The sequence below is a fragment of the Chionomys nivalis genome, chromosome 23, assembly GCF_950005125.1.
Source record: "Chionomys nivalis chromosome 23, mChiNiv1.1, whole genome shotgun sequence".
Classification (NCBI taxonomy): domain Eukaryota; kingdom Metazoa; phylum Chordata; class Mammalia; order Rodentia; family Cricetidae; genus Chionomys; species Chionomys nivalis.
In genome coordinates, this window is record NC_080108.1 from 19,772,597 (window position 1) to 19,790,878 (window position 18,282).

The window sequence follows — 18,282 nt, forward strand, 5'->3', positions numbered from 1 at the left end:
CTGCCAAGTGTTGGCCTTAAAGGTGTTATATTTTATTAAGTTTATTGACCATTTCAGTTTCTTTTCTTTGGTTGTATGTTTGTTGTTTTTACCTAATTTCCTACTGTATTTTTTGATTTGCCAGTCTTCATATGTTGTTTTGTTAATGTATACGTTCAAGTTTGTTTTCCTAATTTACTAGGCTTAGCTGTATTCATACTATTACTTAAAAACTTACAAGTTTATACTATAACTTACTCTTCAGAATCTGAAGACTTGAACTTAGATGCATAAGGGATCTTAGAAACAAAGCTTAAGGAGTTGTCAGGTGTCCTTGTCAGTGAGAATATCTCCCCTTTCCATTTCCTTAGAGCCGAGGAGGAGTGGTCACATGGAAGTTTGGTTGATTTGATAAAGTGTTTGACTGAAGAATGTGTGGAATGCAGAGCCAGGAATGCATAGGGCAGATTCTGTAATTCAGACATCCTTAACACACTGGGACTTTGTCTTTATAGGAGTCAGGCAAGGACTAGGCTTTCTGTGTATTTTTGACGCTTTCAATGTCTGTAATGCAGACTTTGTATGGATATCCCTTTGGCAGTTCAGATTTTGCTTTTACCTGTGGTAGCCACGAAGCTCTGTCTAGTAAGTAGTTCAGCCATTTTGTAAGTTAGGAAAATAAACACCAGGGTGCTGAAATGGAGGCTCTTGGAGAACCCACAGACTTTCTCTTTTAAGTGAACCATTGCTGTGCTGTCCTCTTGTGACCATTCTGGAAATGGCACTTTAAGAAACAGAAGTGACCCTATTGTCGTCAAAGTCCACTGTTATAAGGTGTTAAGTCCTTTTCTTTCTTTATTGGATTTTGACTCATCAGTTTTTTTTTGTCCATTGGAAAAGTAATGAAATTTGTTTGCAGTTTAGAGTTTGAACAATTTTCAAATAAATACGATCTTTATGAGACTGTAGTAGATAATTCCTATGAATTTAAGTTTCAGTTGCCTTGTTAACTATTACATCTTGAAAATCAGACAGTCATACTTATTAGTGTGAGTTTTTATTTAAGTATTGTCACCCGAATATGAGCTGAATTTGGCGTTCTCTCTCTGTGTGGGAGTGGTGTCTCCTGATCTTCAGCTTCTCAAGTGCTGGTATTAAAGCATGCACCACTGCACCAGGCTGACCTTTTTCTTTAGGGGTTTCTCTGAATCCGTGTGAAAACCAGCGAAGTACTGAAGTGCTCAGTATTGCTGGGCATTAGGAAATGTGTCATATTAATCCTGGTTAAAACAATTCTGTTTTCTTTTTTTTTTTTGGTTTTTCGAGACAGGGTTTCTCTGTGGTTTTGGAGCCTGTCCTGGAACTAGCTCTTGTAGACCAGGCTGGTCTCGAACTCACAGAGATCCGCCTGCCTCTGCCTCCCAAGTGCTGGGATTAAAGGCGTGCGCCACCACCGCCCGGCTTCTGTTTTCAACAGTAAGAAACTTTCTCTTAGGCTTCTGATCCTAGCACTAGTGAGGCAAAGGCCGGTCTGTCTCTGAGTTCAAGGCCAGCTTGGGCTTCTATCTCAAAACAAATAGCAATCCCCCCAAAAAAAGACCTTAGTTAAAATTTTTATGAGAAGCAGCCCAGCATTCTTCCTGGGAATGTTAAGTCTTACATCTAACTTGCTTGTTCCAAAATAAAGTTCCTTTTCTTGGTTTGTACATAGCACTTGCTTCTCTTGATTTCGTGACAAGCGGTCTGTGCCCTTATACTTTGGCAAAAACAGTTATTTTATTGATTTTGGAGACTGTTTTACTGTGGTTCTTCTGAAAGTTGCCTTTTAGACCAGGCTGGCCTGGAATTCACAGAGCTCTCTACCTGCCTCTGCTGAGTCCTGGAATTAAAGCTGTGAGCTACTACTGCCTGGTCAAAGTAAATATTAAATTACTTAGTCTTATATTGACTGACTCACTTGCATCTTTATTTTAGTTGGTGACCTAGTTTATGCATCAAAAATAGTTTAAGAGTTCTAAGCAGCTGTGAGTTCACCACTAAAGCCATCAGGATGCCAATGTCTTAACCTGGTTACACCGGTTTTGCTCTGATCTACAGGCGACTGCAGCTTTGTTCTTTCCTTAGGTTTGATTTCTGTCGTATTTTATTTTTTACTTTTTATTTTTTATATTACAGCATAAGCTAATCTATGGACTCTTCCAGCATACCTTTCCCACAGAATAAGCCACTCTTAACTAATTAAATTTGTAGGCTAACATTTACATACATGTGTGCTAATGGGAATGTGGGTGTTTTTGTGGTAATTGTGTGCAGTGTTAACATTTCTAATGGTCACACACACAAAGAGAAACACAGCTGTCCTAGGATATTTATAGTTTTACTGACTATAGTGAGCAATGGCAAAAGAACATAAATATTCTTCTTGGAAGTAAAGATATTCAGAAATTAATCATAGATATTTATAGCTTTTATAGCTTATTGTTTAAGAGAACAGTTTGAAAATAGCCTGAGTAAACATTGAAATCCAGCTTTCTTACATGGCATTTCACAGAGAACCGTCTTTTTTGACATTGCAATGACACATTGTGCCATGTGTGACTTTTTTTTTTTTTTTTTTTTATAAACTAAGGATCCTAAGCTGAAGTGTAGGATTTATTTATTTTTTTAAAAGATTTATTTATTGTGTATACAATGTTCTATCTGCATGTATGCCTACAGGCCAGAAGAGGGCACCAGATCTCTTTATAGATGGTTGTGAGCCACCATGTGGTTAATGGGAATTGAACTCAGGACCTCTGGAAGAGCAGCCAGTGCTCTTAACCTCTGAACCACCTCTGCAGCCCCGCCATGTGTGATTCTTGCTTTTAGAACAAGACTAAAAGCATTTCAAGTTAACTGGACTGTTAACCTTTTTCTGTACCAGACTAAAGCGGCCCTTTTTCTGGGTCAGTAAGCTGGTAGTTTAACATTTTTCAGTCCCTTGTGTATTTCAAATGAATACGATCTTTATGAGACTGTAGTAGATAATTCCTATGAATTTAAGTTTCAGTTGCCTTGTTAACTATTACATCTTGAAAATCAGACAGTCATGCTTATTAGTGTGAGGTTTTATTTAAGTATTGTCACCCGAATATGAGCTGAATTTGGCGTTCTCTCTCTGTGTGGGAGTGGTGTCTCCTGATCTAGAATTATTTCCCAAGCCCTCTCAGGTTTTATATGGATGCAATTGTTCACATTGGTGCCATTCTGTTGACAGAGGTTTCTTTCTTTTTCTTTTTTTGGTTTTTCAAGACAGGGTTTCTCTGTAGCTTTGGTGCTCATCGTCCCGGAACTAGCTCTTGTAGACCAGGCTGGCCTCAAACTCCCAGAGATCTGCCTGCCTCTCCCGAGTGCTGGGATTAAAGGCGTGCGCCACCACCCAATAATGTGCTTTTTATAGAGTTGAATCAATTCAATTTTCCAGTAATTTATTTTCTTTCTGTTTCTCTCATATTTTGGCAGGGACTTGTATATTCCAGGCTGGCCTCCAATTTGCCTAGTAGAGGCTGCCTTTGAATTTCTAGTTCTTCTGAGTGTGCACCACCATACCTGGTGTGCTGAAGCCTAGGGCCCTGCTGGCTTTAAAAGCATACTGCCAACCCAGTTCATCTGCAGCCCGGCTGTTTTCTATAGCTATTTTTTAGTTGTGTGACCTCAGTTCTAGTTTGGAAGCTTCGTGCTACCATGTCTGCCTCTCAACCTAAAGCTTGTGTTTTGTGGCTTTGACCATCATTTGCCTCCTCAAGAGTGTTCTCTGAGGGTAGTTTCAAATGAGGGAGGTGACCGGATGTCCATAGGCCATTATCAGGTCCGTGGGAGGACCAGCATTAGAGTCAGTGCTGTGGAGGCAGGGCCTGTGACCTACAGATGGTGTGTGTAGCTCCCTACCCGAGTCTGACCCCGAAACGAGAACTGCTGATTGGATAATTGCATTCTTCTTGGGGGGGGGGGATATGTTGTTTTTCTCATTTTTGAATTACTGTTTTTTATTTTGAAGGGGGCATTGGTATTAAGGTGACTTAGTTCTAGTGTTTCAGTGAGGTCTTAGTGTACCTTAAATACTTGAAGCTATATAGTTTTACCTCATCAGAATGAGGAGGGTCTATGTTCACTGGAATGTGAGAATGTGTATGTATGGTTTCAACAAAATACAAAGTCAAGGTTGAAAATGGTAGGAAAGTATTATCTGCAGCACAAGAATAAAAGTGAATTTGAAGATGTGGGTGTTTAATCGCTGAAATAATGGTCTGAAGACATTACCAGAGGATTTAAAAACCTATTTCTGTGGCAGTCCTTAAATGATTCTGAGTTTTCTCTCTCTGTCCTGTCTCTACATTAAATGAAGTCATTCGGCCTCTGAAGAAGCTTCAGGTTCAGACTCTGGCAGTCAGTCGGAAAGTGAGCAGGGCAGCGATCCCGGAAGTGGACATGGCAGCGAGTCCAATAGCAGTTCTGAATCTTCTGAGAGTCAATCAGAATCGGAGAGTGAATCAGCAGGTTCCAAATCCCAACCAGTCCTTCCAGAAGCCAAAGAGAAGCCTGCCTCTAAGAAGGAACGGATAGCTGATGTGAAGAAGGTACCTCCTGGGCTGTCTATTGCAAATTTGCTCCTATCCAGGACCAGCACTCAGAGTTTCCAAAGAAGATTGATTAGTGTTTCTTTTGGTTTGTCTGTTTCTGGAGATACGATCTCGTTTACCTTTGGCTAGCCAGAAACTTGCTTGCCATACAGCCAAGACTGGCTTTGTACTCTTGATCCTCCTGTAGCTGTCTCCTAAGTGCTGAGATGATAGGTGTGCACCATTATACCTGGTTAGTCCTTCCCTCCCTACTCGACCTTTTTTTCAGGCATTATCTTACAGTATATAGCCTGGTGTGGCCTGGAATTCAAGATGTTCCTCTTTTAACCCAGTGTGCTGGCATTACAGCCCTGACCATCACACTGTCATAAGGAGACTTCTTGCCTAAGTGTAGCTGCACGTTGCTTATTAGAAAAGAGTCTTATAGCAAAGACTACAAAAGGCTACACATTAACTTGCAAAACATTTTCACATTGATTCTAAACTTTAATACATTCCTTTTTTTTGGTGGAAAAGAATTAGTGATTGTGTGGCTTCATCAGCAGGTGTCTGAACCTATTTTTGGATAAGATATCATGTAGTTCAGGTTGACCCTGAACTCACTGCAACCAAAGATGGTCTTGAACTCCTCATCTTCCTTCCTCTCCCTCCTGCTGGGATGAGAGGCCTGTCCCTCTATCTTGTGGTTTTCTGCAGTGCTATTTTGAGCATGCTAGATAAGCACTATGCCAGCTAAGCTGCTTCCCAGCCCACCACATTTGAACTTGGGAGATTTTATTTGAGAGAATTCTGTGTGAACCACTACAGAAGAATACTGTTTTTTCTTTTCTTTTTTTTTTTTTTTTTAAGATTTATTTATTATGTACATAGTGTTCAGCTTCCATGCCTGCAGGCCAGAAGAGGGCACCAGATCTCATTACAGATGGTTGTGAGCCACCATGTGGTTGCTGGGAATTGAACTCAGGACCTCCGGAAGAGCAGTCAGTGCTCTTAACCTCTGAGCCATCTCTCCAGCCCTGTTTTTTGTTTCTTAAAAAAAAGAAAAAGATCCTGGGGTTGGGGATTTAGCTCAGTGGTAGAGCACTTGCCTAGCAAGCACAAGGCTCTGGGTTTGGCCCTAGGCTTTGGTGAGTGGGAGGAAGCTTAATAAAATTAAGTTTTATGCTGTCATTTTTCAAATTTAAGCTATAATCTAAGATGCAAATATATATTCTACATACTAGCTTTTATATAAGCTATACTAAATTGTAGGCAGCAGTGAACATTTTCAGACAACATGAGAAGAAACATTTGGAGCTCTGGAGACAGACTTGGGTTGAATAGTTATTTCAGTTGTCAGGAAAGTTGCCGTGTAATGGTGTTTGACTTTTAGGGGCCAGCAGATGGCCAGGCTTAGAAACACTTAGTAGATTTTTCTGTTTTGTTTGCTGACAGGATCTTATTATGTAGCCCTGGCTGTCCTGGAACTCAATATGTAGGCCAGGCTGGCCTCGAACTCACAGAGATCCACCTGCAATTAAAGGCAGGCATGACAACCCACCCCCTGCTCCTAGCTTTTTTTTTTTTCTTAGTGGGTGTATGTGTGCTGATCCTTGAAGAGGCCAAAAGAGGGTGTCCAGTTTACTGAGCTGTCCAGTCTACTGAGCTGGACTTCCAGGCAGTTATTTGCACTATTCCTGGTGTGAGAAAGCATTCTGAGATTGGATTTGTGTATTCAGATTTTACCAGAAAAATACATACATATATACATACATATGTACATATACAAACATGCATAATATTTTTAAGATAAAATTGCAAATATCAGTAAGTTTTTTAGTGGTTAAGGTAATCAGTACTAAAAAGGTAAAAATGCATAGGTAAAAATAATAGAGGAATTACCATAAATGAGAAATTCCGAAAATACTGCTTTGTATACATATATACATCCTGTTTATAGTCTAGCTTCCCCCACCTTCCCCTCACAGGAGGAAAGTTTTATTACCTGTGTAAGGGCACACAGTAGTGAGCGAGTTCGCGTGTCAGCTCTTTTTTGGAAGAGCAGAATTAGGTAGCCTCTAAAGGACAAATCATACAAGCTGCTGTGTGGTAAGCAGTGCAGTAGTGTGACTTGGAGCACAGCTGCAGCCCTGGAGCCAGCATACGTAGGCGAGACTGCGAGTGCCAGGGCTGATTGGTGTGGCCGCATTAGCGTGCTCTATCCGCTCAGGTAAAATAGGCGCCGAGAAGTTCTCTGCTGGGTCGTGCAGATAATTCCTCTGGTGTAGCAGAGGCTCTCTGCGGGATCGTGCAGATAATTCCTCTGGTGTAGCAGAGGCTGTACAGGTCTAGGTGTGGGCGTGGGCAGAAAGGCTAGTGCACGCGTCTCTCACTTGTTCTCTGCCAGCCTGCTCCTGTGTGTTGGGCTTTACTTTCCTCCCACTTGATCGCTTCTAACTCATGCTTGGGTCTTTTGTCCTTTAAAATTTGGGTAATAAGCCAGGCGGTGGTGGCGCATGCCTTTAATCCCAGCACTGGGGAGGCAGAGGCGGCGGATCTCTATGAGTTCGAGGCCAGCCTGGTCTACAAGGGGAGTTCCAGGACAGGCTCCAAAGCTACAGAGAAACCCTGTCTCGAAAAACCAAAAAATAAAAATAAATAAATAAATAAAATAAAATAAAATTTGGGTAATGCTAAAGCCCTTTTAGGTAATCTAACAACATTGAGTCCTAATCTTATAATTGTGTTGGATTTTAGTTCCAATAGCCTATTCCTGAGCTATTTTATCTTGTTTGCTTTTCTTTTCAGTTTATTCCTTGTTTTTCAGCTTACCATAGCTTTCTTTTCTTTTTATTTTTTTTTGTCACTGGTTAATACTGTCCTCCTTTGCCTAGTGACTTTTTTTTTGTTATTGTTGCTGTTTAATCTTTGATCAGTTTTGGCTTTTTAAGGGCAGTTTTCTACTTTTTATTTTCCTTGTTAGTATCTCAGTATGCCATCCTGGCTGTCCTGGAGCTCACTGTGTAGACCAGGCTGTCTTTGAAAGTACAGTGACCTGTGTTTCTCTGCCTCCTGGATTAGGCATGTCTGGTTTATTCATCATATTAAAACTTTTAAGAGAAAGAAACAATGGCACTTGTTTCCAGTGCTGTTCTAGACTTAGAAATGCTGCTTGTTTTGGGACATGGTGTCATGTGTCACCCCTCCCCCCATCTAGATACTTTGTGGTTGATTTCCCATTAGAGTTTCAGAGTGAAATAGCCATATAGCATAGACTGTGTACTGTCTGGTTTCCTCAGGAAAGCATAGTTAGGTGCAGACATTTCTCTGGCCTTAGACAGTGGCTCCTCCTCCTTTGCATATACTGTCTGGAATTTCCAAATGCTTTCATGACATTAGCTGCTGCTTCTGTTTTTAATAAAGCCCCTGTTCCTAAGCTTGGCTTTTTAACATCTGATCCATATGTTTGACCATGATTAAACAGCTTCACGCCAGTGTTCCACAGTCCATTCAGATTCCTGTGGCTTTCCTGTGGCTTTATGTAAAAAAGCAGAGTGTACGTAAGCATAGTCATCTGTAGGGAAGAGAGTGGAAGAGCCAGCCCCTCCTTGAAGGTTGCCTTTTCAAATTGCTGATAATTGTTAGCAAAAGTCTGAAGCCAATTACTAGGGATTGAAGCAGGAGGGCTAGGAAGAAATGGCGCTGGTTCTCATCTGGAGAACTTGTAGCAGGAGTGCTGTCTTGTTTGATTAGATTCTGTGGGCTCTTCTGCTTGCGATTTTTGTTTTTATTTGTTGTTTATAATTGAAACTGCAAATATCAGGAAATTTCGGAATTCTTTAGTAATTTGTATTTTGTGGAAGGAACTGGATATTTTAGTTCAGTGACAGTAAGCAGTGCTCAACACATTGAAGAGCATGAAGGCATTGTTAAACTTTTTTAATGCCTGTTCTTTTGAAAGGATACTGGTTAGCTTTCTCTCAAAACTAGCATAACAATCCTTTGGATATTTAGTGACGTGATTGTGTTTGATTCTAATAATGATAATAGCAATGTAGTTAAGGAAATGATTCATGTGCGGTCTATTAAATTTTGCAGATGTGGGAAGAATATCCTGATGTTTATGGGGTTAGGCGATCAAACCGAAGCAGACAAGAACCATCACGATTTAATATTAAGGAAGAGGTAAGAAAAAATGATTGGAGGGGATGTGTTTTGGTTCTCTGTCTTACCTCATCATCCTTGACTGGTGTATATAACTATTGAAAAGACTCAAGTGAGGCAGCTGAAAGAGAATCTGTTGGCTTTTGTATGAACAGAGAGTGGGGCAAGAAGTTAATACTTAGCAAACACATAATAGTCAATGCTTCATTTTTCTATTGTATGGTGTGACTTAATTTAAAGTTGATTTAAAGTTAAATTTCTCAGAGTATACCCGATTGTGGCCAGTTAACTTTAGATACCAAATGTTTTGTTTAATTGCTGAACGACTGGAACATGGAAATGATTTTGGATTTACTCCAGAGAAAGGAAAGAGGAGTGTTTAATGTCTTTTGTTTTTCTTTACTCAATTTCTGGTCTACTTAAGAGAGATGGAGTACTTTATTTTCTATTTTTTAATGATGGGGCAGAGTCTTGGTACTTGTGCATTCTTAGCAAGCCCCCGTCATGTAACTACATCCATCTAAGGTGCCTACACTGGTGATTTTTAAAGCCAGTAATATTTGGGTTCGCACATCCTTAGAACTGGACTTGTTTCATGTTTCTCAGGTTGTGTCATTGTTTTGTGAAACCTCTGTGTATTAGGTTTGTAGGTAGATTCTGAGGGGATACTCTTGCCTCAGTGAAATGTCCCCTTTCTGCCATAGGAGGATTGTTCTTTTTTTTTTTTTTTTTTTTTTTAAAGCTATGTAACATTCTTCCAGTGGAAGTTATGTGATTGATAGCCAAATGTTGGGAAGTTAGGTATGGGTTTTCAGCAAATGTCCTCTGAAAATCAGATTCATGCCAACACCTGCATGTACATGCGGTTTGAGTTCTGAGTGACTTCTGAGCTGATGTGTCTGTGCTTCCTTTTCCCATAGTGTCTTGGGCCACTGAGCCTTAGTCCTTGTGTCCAGTCACATATGTCTGTCCTTCCTGGTTCATAAATCAGTATATACTCAGTAGGAACCCAGACTATCAGTCTTAGAGGGAGTGCCATTTTGCTTCATTTAAGGCAAGAAGCTGTCTCAGTGTCTTTAGCCTAGTGCTGTTAGCTCTTCATTATGATTCAGATGCTCTTTCATCAAGTATAAAGTGGATACATCAGCGGCAGTGCCGTTAAGGTGCACTCACTAAATTTGGTATTTTATACGTTGTTTTAGATCTGCAGCATCCTGTACAGTTACTGCCAACACATGTGGCTTTTAAAATTTATATTTAGAATTTATTCCTCAGCCCTAGTAAGCACATTTTAAGTGCTGAGTTCACACGGGGCTGATGGCTCACTGTGTTGGACATTATAGTTATAGAACAGGTGTAGGAAGTTGTATTTGATGTTACTGCTCTGGGTGTCTGAGCTAAGTATAGCCTTGAGAAAGAAAGTGACATTGAGTTTTTTTCAAAGTGAAAGAGTGGGCTCCACCTAGCAAGTGCTTAGGTTTCATTCTGTCGAAAGTCTCACTGTGAACTAAAGTCTGTAATCATTTCCCCCCTCACACATTGAAGGCAAGTAGCGGGTCTGAGAGCGGGAGTCCAAAAAGAAGAGGCCAGAGGCAGCTGAAAAAACAGTAAGTCTTTCATGGGGGAGATGCCGGCATCTGATAGTTGTGAGCATGTCTACATCTTTCTTTTCTGTCTAGCCCGGATCTCCTGGTTTGGGTTACTGCCCTCCAGGAGTCTCAGTTTAGCATAGAAGCATTCCATATAGCTTCAGCTTAAGTTAACTCAGTTAATTTTTTCTTGAAAGTAAACATAAATAGCAAAGTAGATATTGGCATATTTAGTAAGTGAGGACCAGATTTAAACTGGCCACTTCTCATGTTGACGTGATAAGGTTTATATTGCTTGAACACGTATTTGTTATGAAATATGTACTGTTTCAGTATAATTCTAAGATTATAGTTTATAGACTAGAAGATTTTAATTCTTGAGCTTAGAGTTAAAATACTTTATAACAGATTATACTTTGTTCTTTATTGTTATTTATTATTATTGTTTTTTTTTCCTTCGGTTAGCACTAGAGATTGAATTTAGGGCATCACACATGCTATAGGCAAGCACTCTACCATTGAATTAAACCCTTAGTTATATACTCATTCATTTTGGAAATTAAGTTTTTTCTTACAATTAAATTAAAATAATTTTTTTGTATGTATATGTATGTGAGTGTACTTGTGGAGGTCAGAGAACAGCTTGTGGGAGTCTGATGTGTGCTTGGGAGATGGAAGACAGGTTATCATGCTTGGAGCTGAGAAACTATCTGCTGAACCATCTCACTGGCCTTGTTTATTATCACATAGGGTCTCAAGTGCCCTAGTTTGACCTTGGTCTTATTATGTAGCTGAGGATGACTTTGAGCTCTTTATTTTTATGCCTTTCTTTTCCAAATCCTGGAATTACAGGTGCATACCACCATGAATAACCCTCTGATTTATATGTAATAGTTCATATTTTTTTCTTTAAAAATTTTTTAAAGATAGAATATCATTTTTGCCTTAACCATATACCTTGCCTGGAATTCACTTTGTAGACCAGGCTGGTCTTGAACTGTAGCAGATTTTCTTGACTGTGCTTCCCCGTTGAGATTACAGGTTTGTGCCACAAACCCTAACTTCAGGATAGGTATTTTTATTTTTAATTTTTATTATTTTTGAGGCAAATCTTGTTTTATTGCCCAGGCTAGCCTCAAATTTACAGTGATCACTCGCTTCAGTCTGATGATGAGATTACAGGAAGGTGGCACCCTCTGCTGCTCATTGTTGTCTTTATTTACTCACTATGTAGTCAAGGCCTTCACTCTCCAAGTTCCAGGATTACAAGCGAGTCCCCCTTTACCTAGCTGTTCATTATTTCTAGTTAAAAAAATTCTGTGTAGTGAAAACATGGTAAGATTTTTAAATAGCAGCCCTTTCCATTTCCATGGTGTACTGCCCCTTTAACTGTATGAATTCTGTAGCCCCTTTTTGAAAAATGTAGATGTCCAAAACTTAGTATACCAATTCAGGAATATTTTCCACTAAGGTCTGCAGTTACATGTTGTCTAATGGTTGGGCAAATTTGAATTTCTTAAACCAATTTCTAGAATATTAATACAAATTCTGCCTGCTCAGTAATGAATAGAAGTGGTTACATTATATGTGTGTGTGTGTATATATATATTTTTTTTGGTTTTTTCGAGACAGGGTTTCTCTGTGGTTTTGGAGCCTGTCCTGGAACTAGCTCTTGTAGACCAGGCTGGTCTCGAACTCACAGAGATCCGCCTGCCTCTGCCTCCCGAGTGCTGGGATTAAAGGCGTGCGCCACCACCGCACGGCAATTATATGTATATTTTAAAGAACTTTGTAGAGCAGTATTTAATATTGTCTTGCCTGAATACACCCAGTTTCTATTGTGTTTTATGTACTGACTTGGAGTTGGAGACTGCAAGCTCTAAGCAGGGATGGCTTAGGTTTTCCTTGTGCTTCAGTCTCATGAGCTATGACTCTTCTGCTTTTTTTTTTTGGTTGTTGTTTTCTTCCTGTCTAATAGCTTTATGGGATGTTTTCTGAAATGTTCTTGATCACATTATGGGAAGGCATCATACTTTGCATATGACTGGCACTCTGAGCTAATAACAAGTGTAATGGAATCTACTGTGTATGGGGATGTGTATTTGAGAGAGAGGGAGAGAATAATTTATTCATTTTCAATGTTTTGAATTGGGAATCTGTCACGGATTTACATCAAAATGAAACTGAGTCATTATTAGTCTGAGATTGGAATTGTTGGTGAAAGTATTCTGGCGTGGGGATATATGCTATCTAGAAGCCAGTTTCTTCTTTTCCTGCTGTGTCTTTTAAGAAGAAAAGGAATTCTCTTTGGCACTTAGCGTGTTCAGTAAAGCCCTTGCACCAGTATCCAGGCCCATTATATTTAAAAGTGGCTTTTGCTCACTGCCTGCTTAGATGGGAGTCAGTTGTCTACGTTCCACAGCCTCCCTTTTGTGATAATGAAAGTCGAAGTTCCCAGCTGATTAGTATTTGAACTGCTTGTTTACATTTCTTTGGAGTCTCATTAGCTATATTTTGGTAGTTTTTTTTCCACAATCCTTCAAATTTGGGAAATTTTTTGTTGATGTTTCCTTTGTTAAGTGAAATAGTTTTTAATCAAATTCTTGGCTCTCTTTTTCTCTTAAATGTATTTATTTTATGTGTACTGGTGTTTTGTCTGCAAGTAAATATACTCACCTGTGTATACCTACTGCCCTTAGTATTCAGAGAAGAGTGTGTGCCTCCCCTGGAACTGGAGTTCTGGATGGTTGTGAGCCTCCATGTGGTGATAGGAACCAAAGTCGGGTCCTCTGGAGGAGCAGCCCGTGCTCTTAACTGCTGAGTCAGGTCCAAGTTCTTGCCTCTTTACTGCAGTGGGATCTACAGAGTATGGGTGACTGGGGAGTCTCCTTTGAAAAGGCGCTTTTAGTTGGCTTTCCATAAGAAATGAGCAATTTTACTTGTCTAAGAGCTGTATGTGTGTGAGGTCAGGAAGTTGATGTTCATTTTTGCTTATTCTTCACTGCTTCTTTCTCCTTGTGGGGCATGCTGACAAACACTTGTAATCCCAGTTCTTGGGAGGCAGAGGCTGAAAACAGTAGGTGTGTCTTGGCGACCTCAAGGCCAGCCTTGTTTATTTAGTAAGTTTCAGGGCAGGCAGAGGTGTATAGTGAGTTCCTGTTTCAGAAAAACCAAACCAAATAGATACTTTTTCTTTCCTTGTTCTTGAAAATTAAAACATAATGTGCCCAATTTCAAACACCTGCCCCTCTGTTTGTCTATATATTCTGGAATGTATGAGCTTGACTGTAATTTTTCCTGGGTCTTTTGTAAAACCCCCAAACGGTCCTGTACTATGTGCTATACGGTGTTACTCCTATAACTCCCATGCCGCTACGGGTCTGTCCGCGAGGCAGGAACTGGGCTGAGAGACTTAAAAAACATACAAAGACACGTAAACGGAGAGACAAGAGACATGGGTCCTCTTGATACCAGAGTGCCAAGTCTCTTGTGCTCAGGGGTAGCTTATCTAGGGCTCTGGCCACACCCCAGTTCTTGGATCTTTCAGCTGCAGACTCACCAGCCTGCCATCAGGGTCTTGTGCTCAGAGCAGCTGGTGTCTGCTCAGAACAGAGGAAAACAAGTTGTTTTGCTCAGTTCACTCCAGCAGGCAAAGGGTCTGAGGCAGGCAAAGAAAATCAAGGGAGCAAGGGATCTATAGCTCCCAACAGTCTTTAAGGGTCTTGTATGGATTATGATTGGGAATAATAGGTGTGAGGTTTGCTGTACATACAAGTAACTTTCTTAGTGGACTTAGTCTTCAAGGAAGAACATCTCCCTAGGCTTTAGACCAGTTGATTTGACCAGTTTTTTCCTTTTACATTCCTATGCTGGAAGAGCCCAAGCTCTCCTGGTTGTATATAACTTTTTTTTTTCTTTTTAAATTGCTAACAATAAATGTTTATTCATGATTGAAACCGAGGACTTAGAAATACATTTTAATATCTTGCTGATAAAATAGTAACATCCCACCTTTGTAATCTGATAATACAGAAGATAACTACTTTAATATTCTTATCTATTATAACCAGGTAACCAGAACACACACACAAATCCCCTACTTTAGTGTTATACCACACCAACTTTTCACTGGGATACTCTGGCCTCAACACTTTCTCTTTTTAGTTTGCTGTATCCTTTGTCAGGCGCCTCATTGATAGTCCTAGCTCTAGTGAGCCTTAGTGATAACCCTAGTAATGCCCTTAGTGGGCCTCGTTGATAACCATAGTGATTTCCTGGCTCTAGTGGCCCTCACTGGTAGCCCTAGTGATGCTCTAGGTCTAGTGAGCTTCATTGATAGCCCTCGATCAGATTATTTGACTCTGGATTTTATTGATAATACTTTCCCCTGGTCCTTAAATGTCCATGTTTTTGAGACTCGTTCCTGGGAGTCCAGGTTTTGCAGCATGACTTTGGACGGTAAATGACTTTTTCAGAGCCCTAGGTCGACTGCTGACTCACATCCCAGTTTTCCGAGTGTAGGAGTCACTTTCTCTTCCATCTTCTTGGCTATCAACTTCTATAACTTAGATTCCTTTTGTTGTTGTTTCTTGAGACAGGGTTTCTCTTGTAGCCAAGATTGGTTTTGAACTCATCGTTGCTCTGTCTTGAGTACACTGTTGTGTCTGGCTTCCTTGTATTCTTTAGCAAAATTTTATTATTCTAGACCTTGAGTAAGCAGAACAAGCTAGATAGCAGAGTACAGGTAGATACAAGAAAGTCCTTTTGGTCAGGGGAGGTTTGGAGATCGGGTTTTTCTGTGTAACAGCCCTAGCTATCTTGTAATTGGTTATGTAGACCAGACTGTCCTTAAACTTGCAGATATCCACCTGTCTCTGCCTCCCAAGTGCATCACCACCACTTGGGGGAAGTTTTGCTTTAAATATAGACTGATAGATAGAAACCAGTAACAGGGCTTACTATCTAGTCTCTCTACAAAAGTACTCAACATGGTGACTCAAAAACTCAGGGCTCGTTCATTAGTTAATTTCATTATTTAACCAAGGCCATTTCTATTTATCAGCTTTTGTATCCATCTCTGTGCAAGGAGTCAACGATTGAATCTGACTAATGTACATGAAAGTGTTAGATTGCCATTTCATGAAAGGGTTGATTCTCCTCCCCAAGCTTCAGCTAGTTCAGGGGGAGCTGAAGTTGTTGTATTAACTAATTAGTAACTTTTTTTTTTTTTTTTCGAGACAGGGTTTCTCTGTAGCTTTTGGTTCCTGTCCTGGAACTAGCTCTTGTAGACCAGGCTGGCCTCGAACTCACAGAGATCCGCCTGCCTCTGCCTCCCGAGTGCTGGGATTAAAGGCGTGCGCCACCACCGCCCGGCCTAATTAGTAACTCTTGCAGCTATTAGGAAGGGCCTCAGGAATCTACAGATCAACCCCTTTTTGGAGCAATCTAGCACTGTTTTTCTTGACTTGTCCTATGATGAATATTAATTTGACTTGGCAGTTCTGTATCAAGCATCTTTGTTATGACCTCTGTTAAGGGAACCCATGGGTACAGTGGTAATTGTTTTGTTTACAGAGGAACCTCAAGCTTGTGCCTGTCGGGTTTTTTCCTAGGTCTTTTCATGCCTAGTAGCTATTACATACTTTGTTCACTACAGGTGAGAAATGAGTTAGGTCCCTGTGGTGTCATGGTTAGCCTTTAAGAGATTAAAAGTAGAAGGACACCTGTAGGTTATGACTCTTTCAAACCTTGTAGGATCTCGAGAAACAAAAGAACACTTCCTTTCTCTACTAATTCAAAACTAGGTCTTAGAAACAGAACAGTCTTAAGGTGGCAGCTTCAGCAATGAAAATTTATTTAGGGACTGTTTCCTTAATTATGTTCTAAAAACTAAAACATTTCATATAGTCTGCAGGTGGACCTTAGTGAGAGAGTACTTGCCTAGTCCAGCAAAATTCGTTCTTGTAATGTTTTCAAATACATTTCTACCCAGCAAAATTCGTTCTTGTAATGCTTTCAAATACATTTCTATCCAGCAAAATTCGTTCTTGTAATGTTTTCAAATACATTTCTATCCAGCAAAATTCGTCCTTGTAATGTTTTCAAATACATTTCTATCCAGCAAAATTCGTTCTTGTAATGCTTTCAAATACATTTCTACCCAATATCAGCATCATGTGTGCTATTAGAATTCCGAGCTGTCTTGATTGACAGCTTTTGAGTAAGAAGCAAGCTCTTTTGCTAGTTCTGATGTATGTTAAAACTTGGGAATCTTTTGGATTCAGACAGTGGTGAACAAAATAGAATGGGTATCAGAATTTTTCTACCCCAGAAAAGGTGGTTTGAAAATTATACCCATATTCTCCATTTATGTTACCAGAGTTAAACTAGGAATAGATGGTATATAACTCAGAGTAACAAAACCCAAAAATATAAAATATAATATCTAAAATACATATGTTCTGTGTTTCAGATACTACATTTGGAATTTATTTTTTGAGATCATTTAGCTTATGAATTCTTAAAGGAAAAATTTGTTTTGCTTTTTTGATCACAGAGAAAAATGGAAGCAGGACCCCTCAGAAGATGAACATGAACAAGGCACCAGTGCAGAGAGTGAACAGGAACAAAAGAAAGGAAAAGCTAGGAGGCCTGTGCCCAGAAGGTGTGCTGCCAGCCTGCCCAGTCTGCTTCTAGCTCAGCTCCCTGGGTTACACTGGAAGCCAGAGCCCTAATCAACACAGATTGTCCTGTTGTAGAATTTGGATATCTGGTTTTCTTTGTGTTAGCCTGTATCTTTACCAAGTGACCAAGTGACTGAGCTACTGAGATCACTTTTGAGTATTTGCATGGATGCGGTTCTGACTGGAGATACTTTTTCCCTCTTCATATACCACGGGGTTTAAACTAAATTATTTTAGTGTTAGTATGTATTAATTGTAAGTAGTAATGGATTTATTTGCTCATTGCATTTTCATATATGTGTATCATGGACTCTGATCATATTCTCTGACAGTGGATCTTTGTTTCTTTCGTGGCAGTATATTTAGGGCATGGTATATGCAGCCATATCTTCTGCTTTAATCCTCACATTAACAACAAAAAACCTCCCCTTTTTGTATGGTCAGGTTATAAATTCTTTTTGGAAGAATTGATTCTTTGCTTGTTGTCTTTATTTTTTGGCTTTTTTTTTTTTGGTTTTTCGAGACAAGGTTTCTCTGTGGTTTTGGAGCCTGTCCTGGAACTAGCTCTTGTAGACCAGGCTGGTCTCGAACTCACAGAGATCCGCCTGCCTCTGCCTCCCGAGTGCTGGGATTAAAGGCGTGCGCCACCACCGCCCGGCTTATTTTTTGGCTTTTTGAGACAGGGTTTCTTGATTGTCTTGGTACTCACTATGTAGATCTTGGTGCCATCAAACTCATAGAGATCCTCCTGCCTCTGCCTCCTGAGTGTGGGATTCAAGCCATGTGCCACCATGCTTGGTGAGAACTAATTCTTAAGATGAAAATACTTTTTTGGCTGGTCCAAAGCATATTTATATTTATTGCTCTTTTAATATAATGTCCATAGCATTAAGCAGCAAAAGCAGCGCGCCTGATTGTATAGAGATGCGCAGAGGTTGAGAAGGCAACAAGTTTTAGTAATTTTTGGTGAAACACGGCAACTGAGGACAGATATAAGAAGGCAGAAGAAATTCACTGTGAGGCTCGAAGTGATTCAGGAGTGAACGCACCGTCCATCCATTGTTCTGATAGCCACCGGGACAGGACGTGACCTCGGTTAAGGCAGTGTCAAGTGAGCTGCTGTTACTCTCCTCCTGGGCTCAACACCAGGTTTCTCAAGGGTGACTGGACTCTGAGAGCAGCTTTAGTACACAGGCTTATATTCTTTTTTGGCTTTTGAGAAAAGGTCTTACTGTGTAGTTCTGGCCTTTCAGACTGGCCTTAAATTTA

At 40.1% G+C, this 18,282-nt stretch overlaps 1 protein-coding gene across 5 annotated transcripts in view; it reads left to right on the forward strand.

Annotated features, from left to right (window-relative positions):
- The window catches only part of Chd2 (chromodomain helicase DNA binding protein 2), a 111,269-nt gene that overhangs the window by 16,135 nt on the left and 76,852 nt on the right, over window positions 1-18,282 (forward strand). For 4 of the 5 annotated variants that reach the window (XM_057755885.1, XM_057755886.1, XM_057755884.1 and 1 more), the window contains 4 exons: window positions 4,364-4,595; window positions 8,676-8,762; window positions 10,287-10,348; window positions 16,887-16,994. In XM_057755885.1, the coding sequence (XP_057611868.1) occupies window positions 4,364-4,595; window positions 8,676-8,762; window positions 10,287-10,348; window positions 16,887-16,994 (489 nt within the window). The remainder of the gene's footprint in view (window positions 1-4,363; window positions 4,596-8,675; window positions 8,763-10,286; window positions 10,349-16,886; window positions 16,995-18,282) is intronic. The other variant, XM_057755888.1, reaches the window with a different exon arrangement.